General features: G+C 39.9%; 1 protein-coding gene and 1 long non-coding RNA gene across 3 annotated transcripts in view; one reads left to right on the top strand and one right to left on the bottom strand.

Moving 5' to 3' along the window:
• Window positions 1–8,048, bottom strand: part of DOCK3 (dedicator of cytokinesis 3) — a 603,029-nt gene extending 594,981 nt beyond the window's left edge. Inside the window, 1 exon segment of the mRNA XM_043518507.1 lies at window positions 7,624–8,048. Within this exon segment, the coding sequence (XP_043374442.1) occupies window positions 7,624–7,660 (37 nt within the window). The 5' untranslated portion in view covers window positions 7,661–8,048.
• A 32-nt stretch (window positions 8,049–8,080) lies between these two features.
• LOC119859212 overlaps window positions 8,081–20,254 on the top strand; it is a 33,623-nt gene continuing 21,449 nt past the window's right edge. The window contains exons 1-4 of one of the 2 annotated variants that reach the window (XR_006282637.1): window positions 8,081–8,413; window positions 9,975–10,086; window positions 13,345–13,394; window positions 14,065–14,242. This is a non-coding gene — a long non-coding RNA (uncharacterized LOC119859212). The remainder of the gene's footprint in view (window positions 8,414–9,974; window positions 10,087–13,344; window positions 13,395–14,064; window positions 14,243–20,254) is intronic. The other variant, XR_005294143.2, reaches the window with a different exon arrangement.

Genomic DNA, 20,254 nt, shown 5'->3' with positions numbered 1-20,254 from the left:
AAGTATTCTTCAGCACAATGGGACCAAATTCTGTAGCAAGTACCCTACATTCCATAGCAACAAACTATCACATGGCAATGTTATTTTATTGCATCTCCATGAAACTGTCATGCTGATCTCTACCAACCCATAACAAACAAAACACTATGGATCTCTGTTGTAGGAGAGAAAGCACAGGCATTCTGATATGATGTTCAGCCTCAAAAGAGCTTCCTCCAAGCAAGAAATCATGACTCTGAGACTGGAGGGAAACTTTTAAGAGTAGTAGTTTTTGAAATGTCTTCTAGAAGACTATGCTGGCCCAGCTTTTAGCATGGTAGAAAAGTGAAACTCTGTTTTAAAAGTATTTTCTTCAAGAAGTGAGACAGGGTCTTAAAATGACAATCTCTTTCTCTTGCAAAGGAGGAAATATTAGCTATAATCTTATAGTCAGTTCATCAGATCAGAGAAAAAGCCAAGGAGTCTGTTGGGCCACTAAAATGCATGTTATATGTTTAACTAATAGTCTAAAGAAGTTTTGGGCAGCATCATGGATGTTGGCTAATATGAAGAAATTCTTGTCTAGCATTCTCAAAGAAACCCTGACTCCAGATCTACAGGAAGAATGGAACTCTCCATTCTGAATATTAGCATCCCATTCAACAAGGGCTCTGGTTGCTTACAAGGAATGAACCAAAGATTAATTTAGGAAGTCAACATCTTTTCCAAAGCATAATCAATCTTTCTGTTGTGATGACTATTCAAATGAGTACACTGTGTGAAGATTTAAAATGTCAACTTTCTAAAAAAAAACCCTTTCCCCCATCCCTTTTTTAAAAAAAATAAAAATATTTTAAATAGCTATTTTGATTTCTCCCTGGGTTAGATGAAAATGAAGATAAGTCACTGCTTGACACAAGAGCCTTGCTCATTTGCTAGCCCTGAGATTAAAGGAAGTAAAATATAATTGGAGTTTTGAATATTTATAATTAAGCCACAGAATTCAGTTTCAATTTTTTAATTTTAAAATGTTTATTTTTTCTTATTTTAAATTAGAGCTTTTATAAAATGCCAACAATTTTTATTGGTCAAGCTTTCATCAAGTTTATGGTGGAAAGATCTTGTGATCCAGTTTCAAGTGACATAATCCACCTAGGCAGATACATATTTTGGAAATCTTAAAGGAAAATGCTGACTTTCAATTGCCTAATTACAGATTAGTTTGAGTCTGCTGGATTTTTCCAGAATACATCCACCCAGTTAGGGGGAAAATGTTTTGATTTTAATAAGAGATGGTGGTTTATTCAAGTACTCCAGAGAAGTACCTGAGAATCCTTAAAACTGATAGCAGAAGGTAATTCAATATCATTGTCCAAAATATCATAGCTCCAGACGCCATGTGACTTCAAGAAAAGCCTATGATTCCTTGCAATGGGTCATCAACAGGATAATGGAACCCAACACCAAAAAATAAGACCTGTCCAAAAGTGAGTCTGCTGCACAAAGAGGCTTCAAGAACACCTGAGAGAGTTAGCTAATGAAGAAAATTGGCCCCTCTAATCTGATCAATGGGACCAAATGAGGTAGCTAGGAACAACACAGGCACACTTTGGGTTGCAATTCAGACCAGAAAGAGATTGTGCAACCACTGGCCTTGCAATTCTGTGTGCCTTACAATGCTTTGCTGCTATAGCTCACAGCCAGCCTATAATCATGCACGTCACACGCTGAGTGTCCGGATGATAGATGGCCCTGGTTCAGCAGCTCTGATCTCAGCAGCCTGCTTACAGACCCACAGTCCTACTCTGGCTTCTACCAGTCTTCACTACAACTAGCAAGATGACCCCAACATACTTCTAGTCCCAAATGTATTTGAAACAATGTGCCCTAAGTATCCAGACCTCACCTGGATCACTCAGAGAAATAATGTCAGTTGTTCCTTTAAAGACAGGAAAGCACATTACAGCTTATTAACTTAACTGGGGTAAACATACCCTTCCCTTCAAACACAGCACTAAGTAGGTCTATAGTAAAAATAAAACAAATTTAACAACAGGATATAGGTTAAATAAATGGAATAAAGTTAGAAAGGATTATAAGCAAATGAAAGTGAGAATGCATCTAAACGTCTAAAACTTAATCTTAACCATGGTACTGGCTTTGTTGAAAATGATTTCTCTTAATCACTCAATCATTCTTTTCAACCATAGCTGACTTTCTCTCAGTCAGGACCTTCCACAGGAGTACAAGATGCTAGCTTCCCTTGTCTTCCAAGGTGAAAGATCTATGCCTTAGCAGGTTTCTCACCTATACTACGTTCATAAAGACTTCAGTCCCTCCTTGGTTAACGTACACATCTTTTTCAGCTTGCAAAAGCTCTCACCCCTTGTGTACATCTAGTGAAAGATGACAAAAATATATGCAAAGAAAAAAATCTATCTTCCAAAGTTCAATTCACTTGTTAGAATGACCTTCTTCCATTTTTCCCTTCCCGTAGGCTTCCCACCCTCCTCAATGTAAATGGGGCTTCCATTGTTTTGATTCCACCATGCTTAATTTACATAGGAGACTGGTAAATTGCTGTGATATTCCTTCCTGTCTGGAAGAGATTTGTTTTTCTCTTTGTTTGAGGACAGATTGAAAAGCCAATGAGTATCCATAATTCTTTATACAGTGTTAAAACATACATTTTACAGGTTTAATCACCAGCGTGTAACAGGCTTTCATAAAACACCTCACTTGATAAACTTTTATAATTACAGTAATTTTGTATACAATCATTTAATTCAATTGTTTATCATTTGAGGTTCATACCCTCTGTCTTTATAGCCCAGATAAGAGAACAGGTGTTACAGGAAGATGTCCAAGACTCCAGAAACTTTCATTATATTCCCCCTTGTTGTCACTTACTCATTTCTCACTTTAGGTTGACTTTTACAGGCTTGTTTAGAGCCCAACAGTGATCCCTCTCTGCCTCAGATTAAGCAAAATCAATACAGTTGCTTTTGAGTTAAGGCGGCAGAACACACATATACTCTTTTTTGCCTAGAACCCTGGCCAGGGGTATTCTATCTGCTTCCCAAGATCCATAAACCTGGGAATCCTGGACGCCCCATCATCTCAGGCATTGGCACCCTGACAGCAGGATTGTCTGGATATGTGGACTCCCTCCTCATGCCCTCTGCTACCAGCACTCCCATCTATCTTCGAGACACCACTGACTTCCTGAGGAAACTACAATCCATCGCTGACCTTCCAGAAAACACCCTCCTGGCCACTATGGATGTAGAAGCTCTCTACACCAACATTCCACACAAAGATGGACTACAAGCTATCAGGAACAGTATCCCCAATAATGTCACAACAAACCTGGTGGCTGACGTTTGTGACTTTGTCCTCACCCACAACTATTTAACATTTGGGGACAATATATATCTTCAAGTCAGCGGCACTGCTATGCGTACCCGCATGGCCCCACAGTATGCCAATATTTTATGGTTGACTTAGAACAACGCTTCCTTAGCTCTCGTCCCCTAACACCCCTACTCTACTTGCGCTACATTGATGACATCTTCATCATCTGGACCCATGAAAAAGAAGCCCTTGAGGAATTCCACCATGATTTCAACAATTTCCATCCCACCATCAACCTCAGCCTAGACCAATCCACACAAGCGGTCCATTTTCTGGACACTACTGTGCTAATAAGGGATAGTCAGATAAACACCACCCATACCGGAAACCTACTGACTGCTATACTTACCTACATGCCTCCAGCTTCCATCCAGAATACACCACACGATCCATTGTCTACAGCAAAGCTCTAAGATACAACCGCATTTGCTCCAATCTCTCAGACAAAGACGAACACCTACAAGGTCTCTATCAAGCATTCTGACAACTACAATACACACCTGCAGAAAAAACAGATTGACAGAGCCAGAAAAGTACCCAGAAGTCACCTACTACAGGACAGGCCCAACAAAGAAATTAACAGAATGCCACTAGCTATCTCCTTCAGCCCCCAACTAAAACCTCTCCAACGCATCATCAAGGATCTACAACCTATCCTGAAGGACGACCCATCACTCTCACAGATCTTGGGAGACAGACCAGTCCTTGCTTACAGACAGCCCCCCAACCTGAAGCAAATACTCACCAGCAACCACACACCACACAACAAAAACACTAATCCAGGAACCTATCCTTGCAACAAAGCCCGATGCCAACTCTGTCCACATATTTATTCAAGTGACACCATCATAGGACCTAATCACATTAGCCATGCCATCAGGGGCTCATTCACCTGCACATCTACCAATGTGATATATGCCATCATGTGCCAGCAATGCCCCTCTGCCATGTACACTGGCCAAACCGGACAGTCTCTATGCAAAAGAATAAATGGACACAAATCCGACATCAGCAATCATAACTTTCAAAAGCCGGTAGGAGAACACTTCAACCTTTCTGTCCACTCAGTAAAAGACTTAAGGGTGGCAATTCTGCAACAGAAAAGCTTCAAAAACAGACTCCAATGAGAAACTGCTGAGCTTGAATTAATATGCAAACCAGATACCATTAACTTGGGTTTGAATAGAGACTGGGAGTGGCTGGCTCATTACACATATTGAATCTATTTCCTTAAGTTAAGTATCCTCACACCTTCTTGTCAACTGTCTAAATGGGCCATCTTGATTATCACTACAAAAGTTTTTTTTTCTCCTGCTGATAATAGCTCATCTTAACTAATTAGCCTCTCACAGTTTGTATGGTAATTTCCAACCTATCGGTATGTGTGTGTGTATATGTTCCATTATATGCATCCAATGAAGTGGGCTGTAGCCCACGAAAGCTTATGCTCTAATAAATTTGTTAGCCTCTAAGGTGCCACACGTACTCCTGTTCTTTTTGCAGATACAGACTAACACGGCTGCTACTCTGAAACCTTTTTTTCCCCAAAGATCACCATGACTACATACAATGCTCAAAAGAGAAAGTATTAAAACCATCAAACTTCATGTGCTGTTAGTCCACAGTGAGGAAGAACCAGTTTATAAATGGGATAGAATGACAATTCAGGAAAATGATTAAAAATTCACTTTCACATTAGAGTAAGAAAAGGTTTTAGTTACATTATTGCCACATTGTGGAACTTCATAGTTCTGCAGCTGGGATTTTCCTGCATTTACAGTCAATTTAAAGCAAAGTTAAACAGTTACCCAAAAAACATTAACAAACTAACAAACAAACATGGTACCTCTGCTATCCAATTTTTATATATAAACTTAAAATACAAAAAGCTTAATTTAATACAACATTGCAGTTGCTAATATGAAGTTAAACATATCAGAAGATTCACTTAAGGTTCTCAACACAAAAACCATATATAATATTACCGATTACAATATAGGCTCTTCTTAGAGGTTAAAATGTGTATTTTACACAGTATACACATTGTGGTAACAATACTGCTGCAGGTACCTAAACTGAATTTTCCCCTGGGTTTTTAATTAATTAGTAGTAAATTTACATCCATTATCATAGGTTTTTGCATTTAATACATGCATCTCTGGTAGTAACATACACCAGATTTAATTGCTTTTCTTATAAAGCTGCATTCCTTATGTGTCTATACATTAATAAGTTCTATGATGCTTGTTCTAAGCACATAAAATTTGTTTTTACCACATGTATAAATCTAGCTGTAATAAAACTACTACACAGCTGCATAACACGATAAATTAATTGAGAATTCTTTGTCATGTTACTGGTCCTCTACACCGCTCAAAAATTGCTCTAAATCACATGGGTGCCAGGTTTATAAAATTTTTGGTGGTGCCCAGAACAAGTCCAAGCAGAGCCATCCCATCCATAGGACGGACCAGGGCAACTGCCCTGGGCCCAGCGCTTCGGGGGGCCCCCGCACTTCAGGGGGACATGGGGTCCAGGGCAGCCTGGGGGGTTAGCAGGGGGCCTGGCACCAGCAAGCGACTCGGTTGCCCAGGTCCACCCTATGGATGGGATGGCTCTGAAAATATCAGCCCAAACATTGGTGGAGCTGGGCCCATGTTCCTGAATATTGGTGGAGCAGGGGCACCATGGGTCCATATAACTTGCCACCTATGCTAAATCATTAACATTTTAAACTTTATAATTGAGCAGAAGTGAACTGTCACTTCAGAAGGTGCAGTTTCCCCACATCCTAGAGATACCAATTTTCATGATAAAATATCAAGTTTTGACAAAAAGTATTTAAAATATACCAAGTTTACAAGAAACAAGACATGTTTGTAAAAATATAATGAATGTTGACTATAACAAGTATGTGTTATTCGATGTGCATTATGGCATCTGACCAAAACCGCATCTACTATTAACAATGTACAATAAGCGATATCAAACACCCAGGAAAATAACATTAGCAGAAAGTATAATGTATTTTTACTGACATTTTCAGGGATATTACACAAGATGTGAATTTTTTACAAATTTTGAAATGGTCACCTGAGTATATATAGCCCCTTCATATTATACATAACACCATACTTAGTTTCACCATTAAAGGGTTGGGGTTTTTTTCATTCATTTTGGTTTTTTACTAGCTCTGGGTTACTACTGTTAAGTGCTGCCAGAATCCAAAAATGCTCATCAGCTTTCAATATCGTGGCCAGGGCTTAGTACAATACCAGGTTTTAACATTTATCTATATGTTACATCTTGTATCTCTTTTCCTGGAAGGATACCAGGACTCAGAGCAGGTGCATCGCTGGCGCCCCCTAATGACATACCATCATAATCCTTCCCTTTCTCTAAACTCAACCATATAAACAAGAACACCACAGACCACAGATTAAAATAGAGAGAAAAAAGAATAGCAGATAAATAGACTAAGGTTGAGAGACTTGTTCACTGATTATTTCCGCAAACAGAACCTATAAGTAGATCCTGGAAGCCTACTCCTCTCCTTCCACTTCCTTACCGCCTAAAAAAAAAAAACACACACACACACACACACACACACACAAAAACCAAACATGCACAGTTCAATTGGACTTCCAATTCATATAAACACTGGACTCCAGGCTCAAAAAACCGAAAGGACTAAAGTCCCAAACAGATGTTTCACCTCACACCCAGACCTCACGATATTAATCTTATTTTTAGCGGGCAGCCCTTCAACGCACATGGGAAATGGGGCCAGCCCCAAAACATGGCCCCCTTCGTTCCCTACTGTACCTGCAAGGCGATGGGGGTGGGGGGATGCCTAGGCCTGTGGTGCAGTTGGGAACAGTGGGATGCGAACACTGCTGCACACGTTACTGTTTTCAAAAGGCGGAGAGACGACCGCTGCCATGCAGCAGCAGCAGCCGCCCCGCCCCCGCATCCCTCCACCTGCGGCCCACCGCGACCCTTCCCGCTACAGCAACTTTGGGTTCAGTGTGCAAAGCCCGCCCGCGGCACAAGAGCTGGGGCTGCTCGGAAGAGGGGCAGCCCCATCGCCACCCCCGGACCTCAAGGATACAGTACGGAGTGCGCCGTACCCAGTGAGGCGCTCCCCAGCCCACTGAGGCAGTAAAGGGGGGCCGCCGTGCTGCCAATGGCAGGGGAGCAGGGGAAGGGAAAAGGGGGCTCGGCACCTACCCACGCCGTATTTCTCCTCCTCGGTCGGGGTCCACATGCTGGTGCCGGCGGCGGCCGCGGTGCCCCCCTCACGGAGCGCAGCAGCCGAGCCCCGCTCATGGAGCGGAGGCGGTTTCCCCAGCTGACAGCGGGGCCGCTGCTCCGCACAGTCCCCCGGGTACGGCAGCGTCTCCTCCTCGCTCTCTCTCAGGCCAGGCGCAGGTGCGGGGAGGGGGGGTCCACACCCCGGGGAGCCGCCGCGCCAGGTGCGGGATCCCTCCGGGCTCGGCAGCACCCAGCACGGAGCTGCGAATGGCCCGCGGTGATGAGAATGGTACCGGCGGCTCTCGGCTTCTCACAGTCCAGCCCCTCGGCTGTAGGGGTCCCCACTGCCCGCCCTCCCTCGGGTCACTATCATGAGCTCCAGCCTCCTCACTGCCGACGCCGTCGCCGAAGGACTGGCGCCGCCGCCCGCCGCCCCCTCCACATCGCGCGCAGACGCAGACACCTCCCCGGCCTTCCAGCGCTCCCGGGGCCGCACGGTACCCGCAGAGGGGAACGAAAAGGGCGGGAAATGGGGGCACACGCGCGAGGTGTTAGTGGTCCTGCGCCACAGCAGATGCTGAGGGGAAATAAGGAAAAATGCCTCCAGGAGCTGGGGCTGCATGGAGAAAAGACACACTCCGTCTATCACACCTCTTCTGCTAAAACAAATGGCAAGATCTGGCAACAGCGAAAACTGCAGGTTTGGAGGTGCCAAAGGTTACCCCCGCCAGCAGCCGCCTCTGTGGACAGCCACCAAACTAGAGCTGTGAGTTTTTGTTTTTCCTTCTACCTCTTTTGAACCAGGGCTCTGCCAGGTAGTGGGGAGCACGGATATGTCTAGAGATGTCTAAGTTATGTAATTTGAATGTGTGAACTTTAACATTTTGTTTGTAAACAAAGCTATTGTTTCATTCAGAACAGTGTGTGTGTGTGTGTCACTATTACACGGCTGCTGTTTGATAATCAGTATTGTGTTTGTCCATGCTGAGTACTTAACCTGATTTCTTCCACCAGTACTGCCCAGGAGAAGCGGTACACAAGTGTGTACCTCAACTAACAGTGAAGTGATAAACCAACCCTTGCTCTAACCTTTAGTTTATGACACTTTTTAATAGGCACATACACTGTATGGCCTTTATTAACTCACATTTATATTGCTGATTTCTTCTTACAGCATCTCAAAGTGCTTCCCTAACTAAATCCATAATAAAAGCTCCTTCAGATTGCAGGTATGTGGCAAATGAACAGCAGACAGGACACACAGCGAAGGGAATTTTGGCCACACACACAAGGACAAATGCTTACTTGAAAGAATAAGAGGGTTATTTAGAATCTTAGATTTTTGTTTATATCTCATCTGAAAAACTTCACAGGAAACTTCATCATATTCAATGTATCTATTTCAGAAGAATAAACCAAGATGACTACTAGGATTCAAAGTTGTTGCTCCCAGGGGTGTAGGAATTTCAGTCTCCTCAGGTCATATACTATAGAACGTCCGTGTGGTACAGTGAGTACCATATGAATATTCGTGGTCTAGGAAAGGCATACTCTTTCAGTATGCAGGCATCATAGGAGTTAAGTTCAAATTCATATTCAGTATTTCAGTCCTGGTACAAATGCCTAATACAGATTATATGAGGGGAAAAAACTAACAATTTGGATTATTATTCTCCTGATATGAACTTTAACATTGATATTCCATCCTATTCAGTGGCTTTACAAATTGAAATAGTATTTCCGTTTTGCACTCCTATTCTCAATGAGAGACCTTTCAGGATGGAACTTCAAAGATTTTTAGCCCAGGGACTAGTGGAAAGTTTTCCAAGTACAGTAAAACCTTCCAAGAGCTACCACGCATGGGAGTTAGCAAAAGTGGCCTCTTGTAAGAGATGGTCCTCTTCAAAGGTTTGCAGACCAGAGAGCAGCTGTGTTCTGTGGCCTCTGCAAGTAGTCGGTCGTGACAGGGACCTCTCTTCAGAGGTAGTCTCTAAGGCAGATTTTACTGTAATTTTTGCTTTGTTTGATGAGTATTTAGTGAAAATCATTATTTCTCCAGTCTGTTTTTCTTTAAAAAAGTAAACATGGTGTTGCACCATTAAGCCTGAGATTGTAGTTGCATAGGTAAATTTTCGATTTTAATGCATTACAATAGGGGCTTTCACAATATATTCAGCTAACACTAGCTAATGTGACACTCTTCTGGAAGTTATGTAATCCTATAATGTGGAGATTGTGAACAGTTTGACAAGTTTCTAACTAGAAGTAACGGGTGTTTATGCAAATCATTGGAAAAGCAAATATCTATCATTTGTATTAAGTGTTAGACTTCACTTATGACTTCTACTTTATCTCTGATGTCAAGATATCAGATATGAATTCTTCACAGAGCCTTAGAAGTTGAAGGATGTGTCAGTCTAGATGTTTCCCAGGATTTCAGTTAGTTTGGTATTGGATTTATCACTTCAATGTCCTGATAATTTAACTATTTTTTTAATACATACTGTCCCTAATATAATTGAAGAGAACTGCTCTTTTTGTACAGCCCTTCCAGAAAATCTATCAATAAGATGTGATATATGTACAACTTTATGGTTACATAGTACTTTTGTAATATAACATTGTTTTACTAAATATGTGTTCTGCAATTATGTAATGAAATAATAAAGGTTGCTGAATTGAGCTACTGAGCTGAGGTTGCCATAGAAACCTTTATTATGAATTTTCTGACTTTTGTGCAATTAAATTTTTAACATTGATGTACTGACAGCATTTTATAAGAGTACAAATACAAAGGCCAATAGGCAGGAATGTGCTCTTACATTCTTGATTTAGAAAACTGCAGTTATTTTATCAAACCTTACTCTATACATAAATGTAAGCATACATATTTTGCATTAGTTTTGTTACTTATCTTCCTAAGAACTCTCATAGCGTGCAAGAGTAGCTTTTAGTCGTAACAAAAATTGAGAAATCATGAGATTTCTGTTCTTACGGATAGGATGCTACTAGCTTTTAGGATTTTTCTGTCACTTTAACATTCATAATATAACACTTAATCTTTAATTTTTAACTGTACCAGCTGAATTTTAAATATTAGACATTTTACTGATCCTATATTTTTTAAAGACAAGAGACAGTCCCTCTGCTATGGCCATCTCTCTATTCTCTGCTCTCAGAGATTCTTCCTAGCCCTCTCCTAGTTGCCCTGTTCTTTACAGAGGTGACAAATCCTTCTCACAGCCCCAGTGCTGCTTCTCTTTGAGGGAGAATTCAGCAGGATGATGATGCTATATGCAGGGCGGTTCTGAGGACCCTCACCCTCTGAAGACAATACAGATTGAGGGTGTATAACACCACACAAGATGAGATGAAAACAAACTCTAAAGAGATGGTGGGGCTAGTAATTAGAAGTGGGGACAGACAAAGCCTTCAGAGGACCAAAATATTTTGTTTTAAAGACAGATTGGTCATTTGTATATCTTGACCATTATATAAAAAGGTGGCATCAGCCGTTCCAGTGATTCTTTAAGTATTGAAACGTTTTAAGATTTATTTGCAATATTCTGCAGATTAGATATTTAATCCCCAATTATCTCCTCAGATACAGTTATCTTGTTAGTTAGTACATTTGTACTTCCCGAAGAGTGACATGAGGGGCAGATATCCTGATTAAGAAATCACTATCCTCTATAGCACAGTAGATGGAATGCAATTTTACATAATTTAAAGTTATCAAATTTATTTACACCTGTTTCATTGATATGCATTCACAAACTGAATGAGTCCTCTACCAGCCCAACACAAATCCCTTCAGTCCTTAAGGTTGGTGATGGTACTAAATGAAGGCATCAGTGATTAAAGTCTGTGTTCAAGACAGGCTGCTACTGGCCTACCCCTGCTAACATAGTAAACAAGAGGTTGATTTTGTTTCTCCCCTATAAATCAGATCCCAGAATAGGATAAGCAAGTTGTCCGTGCTTCAGTTTCCCACACTCTGCATCTCTGTTTCCCTTCAAGTACACAGTCTCTCCCTATTTGTAGGTTGGTCTGGTCTGTTGAGGCAGCTTGGTTCTCCAGCTAAATTATAAATCTCCCCTTCCAGGGAAAATCAAAGGATCTAAGCAAATAAACAAAACAAGTCCACTCTTTTTCACAGCCACAATGGTTGTCTTCATGCCCAAAGTATTCTCCTGTTTGTGACAGAGGTCTTCCCCTGGGCCGCTAAATGCAGAGACTCTTCAAGTTGAAGCTAGACAAATTCAGCAGCTCCCATTGCCTGGAGCAGCGAACCGCAACCACTGGGGGCCGCGATTGGCCGAACCTGCAGACGCAGCAGGTAACCAAACCGGCCCGGCCCACCAGGGGCTTTCCCTGGACAAGCAGCAGAATAAGTTTGGGAACCACTGAACTAAGGCATACATTTTTAACTGAATAATTAACCATTGGAACAACTTGCCAATTGTTGTTGTAGATTCTCCATCACTGACAATTTTTAAATCAAGATTATTCTGGGGAAGTTCTATGGTATGTGTTTGTCATGAATATAAAGGGAAGGGTAACCACCTTTAAATCCCTCCTGCCAGAGGCAAAACCCTTTCACCTGTAAAGGGTTAAGAAGCTTAGGTAACCTCACTGGCACCTGACCAAAATGACCAATGAGGAGATGTCATAAATATAAAGGGAAGGGTAACCACCTTTCTGTATATAGAACTATAAAATCCCTCCTGGCCAGAGGCAAAACCCTTTCACCTGTAAAGGGTTAAGAAGCTAAGATAACCTCACTGGCACCTGACAAAAACGACCAATGAGGAGACAAGATACTTTCAAAGCGGGGTGGGGGGGACAAAGGGTTCTGTCTATCTGTCTATGTGATATTTTTGCTGGGAGCTGAACAGGAATGGAGTATTAGAACTTGTTAGTAAGTAATCTAGCTAGAAATGTGTTATTTCCTTGCGTTAATGGCTGGTAAAATAGGTTCTGGAATGTATATTCCTGTTTTGGGGTCTTTTTGTAACTTAAGGTTTTGCCTAGAGGGATTCTCTATGTTTTGAATCTGATTACCCTGTAAGGTATTTACCATCCTGATTTTACAGAGGTGATTCTTTTACTTTTTCCTTAATTAAAATTCTTCTTTTGAGATCCTGATTGCTTTTTCATTGTTCTTAAGATCCAAGGGTTTGGGTATGTGTTCACGTATGCAAATTGGTGAGGATTTTTAACAAGCCTTCCTCAGGAAAGGGGGTGTAGGGCTTGGGGAGATATTTTGGGGAAAGACGTCTCCAAGTGGGCTCTTTCCCTGTTCTTTGTTTAACCCGCTTGGTGGTGGCAGCATAGGTTCAAGGACAAGACAAAGTTTGTACCTTGAGGAAGTTTTTAACCTAAGCTGGTAAGAATAAGCTTAGGGGGTCTTTCATGCAGGTCCCCACATCTGTACCCTAGAGTTCAGAGTGGGGAAGGAACCTTGACAGTGTTATACAGGAGGTCAGACAAGATGATCAGAATGGTCCTTTCTGGCTTTGGAATCTATGAATCTGTTAACCTTGTTTCAATGGCTGGGCCCTTGTCCCAGCTTCAGGGAATGCTACTCCCCATAACCCTTCCCTGTGCTGAAGTAAGCCCTTTTCCCCATGTTTAAAAAGAGTTCCTCAGCTCTTATGGCCTCAATCCACAGTAATCTTTCTCCTCTTACTACAGGTGCTCCTCACAGACTTCTCCCTAGGACTGCAATCAATCCATCACCTTTGGTAAGAGAGTTATCTACTCATCTCTTACAATGGACACTGCAAAAAGATACAAGGTAGCTCAGACCCTCCCTCTAAGGCCCTAACTAGTGAAATAGCCATCTGCTCTAAGCTCATGCATCTATGTCATTGTTCCATCAGAGCTACTTTTGACATTGCTTAGGTTGCCTTTTATATTAGGTCTTTACCCCAGGACTTCCTTCAGCTCCTCTACACATATCTTCCTAGGCCTTTTCTAGCTAAGACCTTCACAAACAAGCCTTTTCCATGACCTTTCGCCTGGAAGAAGTATAGTTGTCAAATATGCCCTGAAAAGATTAACAGCCCCTTTTCTTTCTGCCCCTTTTCATCAGGAAACTATCTATCTGTGTTAGCCAACATTACAACCACACGCCCCTATGGATTATCCAAAACTAGCTTCTTGTTGGAGCTAAAGGCACTGGGAACCAATATTCACATCCAACAGGTGGGTCATCTTGTCTGGGGAATATCAGTTAAACTGAAGCTGAAGTACACATTCCCCATGAAGAGAAAGTTTGATAACGAGTCTTCCAACTATTGTTAGATCCTCAGACCAAAGACTAATAATTTACTGGTGGATGAATATTCCATCTCTTCCTTGGTCTAGCTACAGGGTGACAGACAACAATAACCGCCCTTTTTTACTGTGCAGAGTATATGTGTTAACCAAGCACCAGAGATGAGTAAAGAAACTGTAGGAGTTAATCCAACTAGAAATAACTTTACTGTGGGAACTGGAAAAATTAAGAAGTCCAAACCAACCTAGCTTTCACCCAAATGTGAAACTACATGTGTTTGCTTTCTGACTCAAAAGCACCATCTTTCCATAGGTGAATAATCTGTTTTGTTCCTTCAGTATGTCTTTCACCCCAAATTAGAAGCAGTAAGTTTCTCTTCCTTATGAATCAGATAAACCATCTCTATGTATGTCAATAATGTCTCATGTTATTTAAGCCCTAACCATGTGAAAAGAAAGGTAAAAGATATAACCAAACAATGCACAGACTACATCAGCTAAATTGAGAGGAAATTTAAGGGATTTTTGTTTTAATTCTAAATGATTGATGTACTGCGGAAGTAGAATGAATGGTACAGCACAAGAAGGAAAAAAAGGAATGTTGAAAGATATAAGCACATAACCAGGGTATAACTGGGAAATGTTGAAAGAAATTGCTTAAAAAGTGATATTCCAGTTCATAGTCCAGGCTATTACTGAAATACAATCCTTGAAATTAAACAAACAAACAAAAAATCCCTGACTAAGAAAATTATTGAAGACATTTGTTATATACCGACAAGAGCAGCAGAGAGAGAGAGAGGAAATCTGAGCTCTGAGTTGATAAATGTCTGATAAAAACAAGAAGGTGGCCCCACTCTGACAAAATCCCAGGCAATGTATGTAAAACTGAAAAAAGAAAAGGAGTACTTGTGGCACCTTAGAGACTAACAATTTATTAGAGCATAAGCTTTCGTGAGCTACAGCTCACTGCATCCGATGCAGTGAGCTGTAGCTCACGAAAGCTTATGCTCTAATAAATTTGTTAGTCTCTAAGGTGCCACAAGTACTCCTTTTCTTTTGCGAATACGACTAACACGGCTGCTACTCTGAAACCTGTAAAACTGAAGTCACTATGTGGGACCCCAGAACTAGCTGAACCACATGGTTCTCCCTTCCTCCAGGGTAAAATACTAAGAAAAGAGTTAACTAAACACACAAATAAGCTGCAGAATCCAGAAGTGCTATCAGACACTTAGACCAGCCTCATGGATAGCTCTCCCCTCTTCCAGGGTTAATAAGACAAAAGAAGAAGCAGCAGCAGAGAAATTTCATTTCAGAGATTGTATTTTTCTTTGTGTTCTTTAATATAAATAAGAGTTATCTTGTTGAGTCTACTCTTTCAAGTGAGACCTCAAGTAACCATACTTTGGATTTTAACCAACTAACGTATGTTTCTTCTTTATACACACAAGCAAATTGGCCTAAGGGAGAATTAACCAATAACTTTAAGCAATTGCTCTTGATGTTTTAAAGTACTCCCTTTTGTAACATGCCATTAAAATAGACATATGCATCCTTTCTCATTGGAGAATTCCTGGAAGAGTAATAAATGTATTAGAGCAACTAAAGAATTGATATCTGATGATTATAAATAAATGTTTTAAGAAATCTTGGAGATTTGTAGTGTTCCTTGGTATAGCTGCTGGGCCCCAGCACTGACCTGTGTTAATTGCTTACAAGACTGCATGTATATTTTCTGTTCAGTACATGCCAAGATAGTTGGTTGTATCTACATTTGATTGATGAACTTTTGATTGTTCTGGGTGAGTTAGTAAGCTGTTGATTCATTAAGAATAACCAAATGTCTTGATCTGAGAAATACTGTCCAAGGTAAAAGTAGACCTGAAAAGAACCTAGTGCTAAAAGTTATAAGCTAGCACTCTCTGGATTCAATAAAAAAAATTATTTTAATTAAATTTCATTCAAATATTGGTTATAATACTTATCAATTGACAAATCTAGTTTATTAGATTTCAGCTTTAAAATCTAACTGGCACTGTGGCACAGTGATAAAGTTGACTCCTATTCCACTTACATCCCAATCCTGGTCTCTGAAGGTGAGAAAGGCAGCCACTTCTTATAGAAGTCACATGACTCTGCCATCATATGCACCTTCTGATCAGGGGCTTTATGTGGGAGCCCCAGACTCATGATTCAAGGGGGGGGAGATACAGCTGGAAATAGGCTCAAACTTACCTGTTTTCACCCAAATGAAAAAGAAGAGGGGCTCTTAGAAGTCCCCAAAACACCTACATTAAAATAATCATTTTCTAAAAATACCAATATTTATCTAGCAACACAATTCTCGCTTTATACCAAGTGAGGTCAGAATAAAAATGTTCCAACCGAGATTTAAAATATCTGAGTGTTTTGTTGGGTTTTTTTGGTTTGTTTTTTTCATTTTTGGGAAAGCACTATATAGTTGAATTTCAACACTACATTAGAAGATTAATTAAAAAAATAATAAAACTAATATAACTATATTCAAATATCAAAAATTTCATGTACTATATTTGCAATGTTGTTTTTGTCATCATGTAATAAAATTTATCTCCAATGAAAATAAAATGAGAGAGGATCAGGACTCAGATAGGAAGAGCTGTTATGGGTCAAGCTTGGGGTGCCTTGGCACAGCTGTTCATGGAAAGTTTGCATGATGCTTGCTTCTCCTATGCCTGGAATCAAATGATGGCTATCCACTCTTCACTTTTATGAGCATTACATTAAATTACAAATTTAAAATTATTTCAGTTTACTACTTTAATACAAAGCGAACATCATCAAATGCAAGTATATAAATGCATAGTATAGCCTAGGATTCTTTAGTCTGTTAGACGTTGATTTGAAAAATATCAAAGATTACGCTAAACAAATACATTTTATGATACTAAGAAATTTAGAATATTTTGTTCTCCAATTACTACTAAAGAAGATTCTTCCAAATTTTCATGTGTGTTCCATAAATAATGGAGAAATTCTGGGAAATGCTACTCTGGCCTTATTTTTGCTTTTCCTCTTTGGAACTCTAGAGTTCTCACTGCAGCAGATTGCATGGTGATAAAAAGAGAAATCATAAAAGATAGATTAGCAATTTTCTGACAAATAGATACTATTTACTTTTTATTTCTTGTAATGTTTTAGGATATGAGTGATTTTCTGCATTCTTGAGAGATCATGGCAAACTGTTAGCATTTAGTTTTTTCAAGTGGCAGGGTTCAGAAATCTTTTTTGGTTACTTCTACCATGTACTTATTTATTTTTAAAGGATATATTTCCTTTCATTCCATTAATTTTGTTCCATTTGAAGCAAGCCTTTGAGAGCTGCTTTCATTGCATCTGAAAATGCAACCAGATTAGCATTCCAGAGCTTGTCTTAATTGACACTAGTAGTCACTTAGCCCATTACTAGCATAACTCTCTACAATTTAACACAGAGTAATTCATTTCTAAAAGTGCTTTCTCTAATGATATTGCCTTGTTTCACGGAAAATTGAATGTTAGGTTTTTTTCCCTACAGTGAATCAATACACCTCCTGGAACTAGTGGCTGTAGAATAATATTTATTATATACCTTTATTAATGTTCAGCTGTACAACAAGGATACAGCAAATTTATTTCATTTTGCATTCGTTTAAAGGTCAAACAAGAATACCTTCTTATTATTGTGCTGTCACTTATCTCACAGCCTCTTTGTTCCACAGGTTAGTCACAGCACGCTTACTATCAAATTAAATATTCATGTAGTTATTTTTAGAAGAATTCTTCCTTACCCTAGCTAGTGCAGTAAATGTTTGGGCACCTTCGATTTTGTAAGACATATAATAGATCAGAACAAAGCTATGTTGCTTGCATAAATCCCTCCAAAATACAGCATACTTCTTCAAAGAGAGAGAATAAATGGCAAGGAGCTATCCATGGTGCTAGTGTGCGCTAGTAAATTATCCCTATATGAAGAACTGTGACATTTATATTATGATGATGTCATGTTTGCACACTGTTCCTTCTCTGTTGTGCTGTTACCAGTGACCTACTGTATTCAATCATAGTTACTATATTTATAGTATTAGTCACAGATTTTATGAGACATTTTAGACACAAAACTTGACAAGCAAAAAGACCCCGGTTTAAATTTAAAATCCTCTCAATTTTTTCAAATAGGTGCAGATATAAGTACTTGTCAAAATAAAAACCAGACAATACATACCTGATATGAACACTAAAAATGTAATAGAAATAACATTAAGTTTATAATTTAAAATGAAGAAATAAGAAAATGTAAGCCCCACTTGGAATCCTACAAGCTAGCCAACACAGGTTGCTGGGCAGTAGTATCCTGCTACAGATGTGAGACTTAATAAGACCCACAAATTGAAAGCTTGACTGAAAAGTTGGTCACACATCTTCAATAAGAAGAGCCAATCTAACCTTTACCTTATCTCCTAGTTTTTTTCTCCCAACCTGTCAACACCATTCAGTCTTCTCTGGATTGAGCTTCAGCCAGTTTGCTCTCATCCATGTCCTAATCACCAATAGACACTGAGGAAGAAAATTAGCTGCGCCCTTAGAGTCAGTTGAAATGGAAAGATAGCATACAGCGATATTATATCAAAAGCACCTCAATCTGTGCCTCCTCAGTAACCTTCCTAATGATCCCATGTTCACCAGAGGGAAGATAAGTAGAACCTTCTGGAACATAACATAAAGAACCCACAGACACAGCAGCAATTACCTTAAACTGTCCTTTGGAATCTGAGAGAAAAAGATGAAGCCTCTAGAAAACAATCCCATCTACTCCTGATCCGCTCTATAAATGAGTCAACACATTGTGACCAACAGCATCAAAGGCACACGAAAAACATTATCAAAGGCAACTGATTGATCTAACAATAATAGCATGGACACCTCATCTTCGTCTGTCATCAGGACAAGATAATCAATGAGCGCAGTCTCAATGCTAAAATTTAGTATAAAACCAGATTGACAAGGCCATTTAACACATCTAGATACTCGGAACTGTCCCACCATAATTGTCTTCGCTCCATGTTCTTAATCAAAAGTACAAGATTATATATTGGTCTATAGTTGGCCAAATTATAGTCATGAAATGATGTTTTCTTGAGGAAAGCTCATCACACATGTTCTTAAGAGTGCTCAGTACTCTGCCTTTCTTAAAGGGGTTATTGACAATCTCCACTAGCTAACAATCCTAATAGTTTTCTCCAGCAAGGGGGAGATGGGCTCAAAATATGGGTTGTAGAATTAATTTATCCCAGAACATTCAGAACCTCAGTGACCAACACTGGTGCAAACTCAAGCAGTTACCTCAATATGCTGCTCGGCTGCCCTGGATGCAGACAGCTCAGTCAAAATTAAAATTATTTCTCTACAAAAAATAACAAATTTCTTCATGATGGGCGATGCTTGAATCAATCCCTGAGGGCAAAAACGGGGGAAAAAAATCTATTGTCCAAGATATTGCATATGCTGTGTTAAAGGAAAAAAACCCTTTTTTCTCGAACAGAATCTTCTAATAAAATCTTAAGAATTCTTGTGTAGTCAATTACCTTCCGCACTGAATGTCCACCATAAGTTCCAGCAGTTTGCACATAATCAAAAAGCCAAGAAGACCTGTGACAATGAAACAAAGGAAGAAGATGACAGGGAGCCAACTAATTGATGATGAAAAACAAAAGAAAGAGTACTACACCATCCATCAAAGTAATGGTCCATCAGAAGCACCAGTTTCCATGAATCCCTCTGAAATGCTTCATCACCAAGAGCAGACCATTAAAAAGTCCCTTGCCTCACCGAAGAGGTGCTTCCCCAGTTATAAAGTACTGCAGGGCAATGATTGGTACAGTATCTAGCTCTCCAATTCCAACGTAAGCAGCAGATCCGAACACACACACACACAAATTATAGATGGCATGGGTAGCAATGCCTATAGTTAAGTTAGTTCTCTTTGTATTTCTCGGTTACTTATAATTTTGCCAAAATTTAACTGAATTTTTCCATGCCAGATGTTGATTTTTTTTTGATTTCAGCACACATATAGTTTCAGCATTCCTGAGAACAAGGATAGGGTAAAATACATTGCCAATGTTGCAGATTTGTACATTTAATTGAAAAGCTCCACTGTGTCATGCTTTGGAACAGGGACTTGTAATTTGGCATATGGGGTACCTTGTGTCAAGAATGTGTCTTTTCCATCAGAATCTGCACAAAATGGTAAAGTTATAAATATCTGAAAGTTTTAGTTTACAACTGCTCATTGGAGCCTCCA

The sequence above is a fragment of the Dermochelys coriacea genome, chromosome 7 (genome assembly GCF_009764565.3).
Source record: "Dermochelys coriacea isolate rDerCor1 chromosome 7, rDerCor1.pri.v4, whole genome shotgun sequence".
Lineage (NCBI taxonomy): Eukaryota > Metazoa > Chordata > Testudines > Dermochelyidae > Dermochelys > Dermochelys coriacea.
The sequence above is the reverse complement of the archived record's forward strand: the minus strand, read 5'-3'. Positions and strand labels throughout refer to the sequence as shown.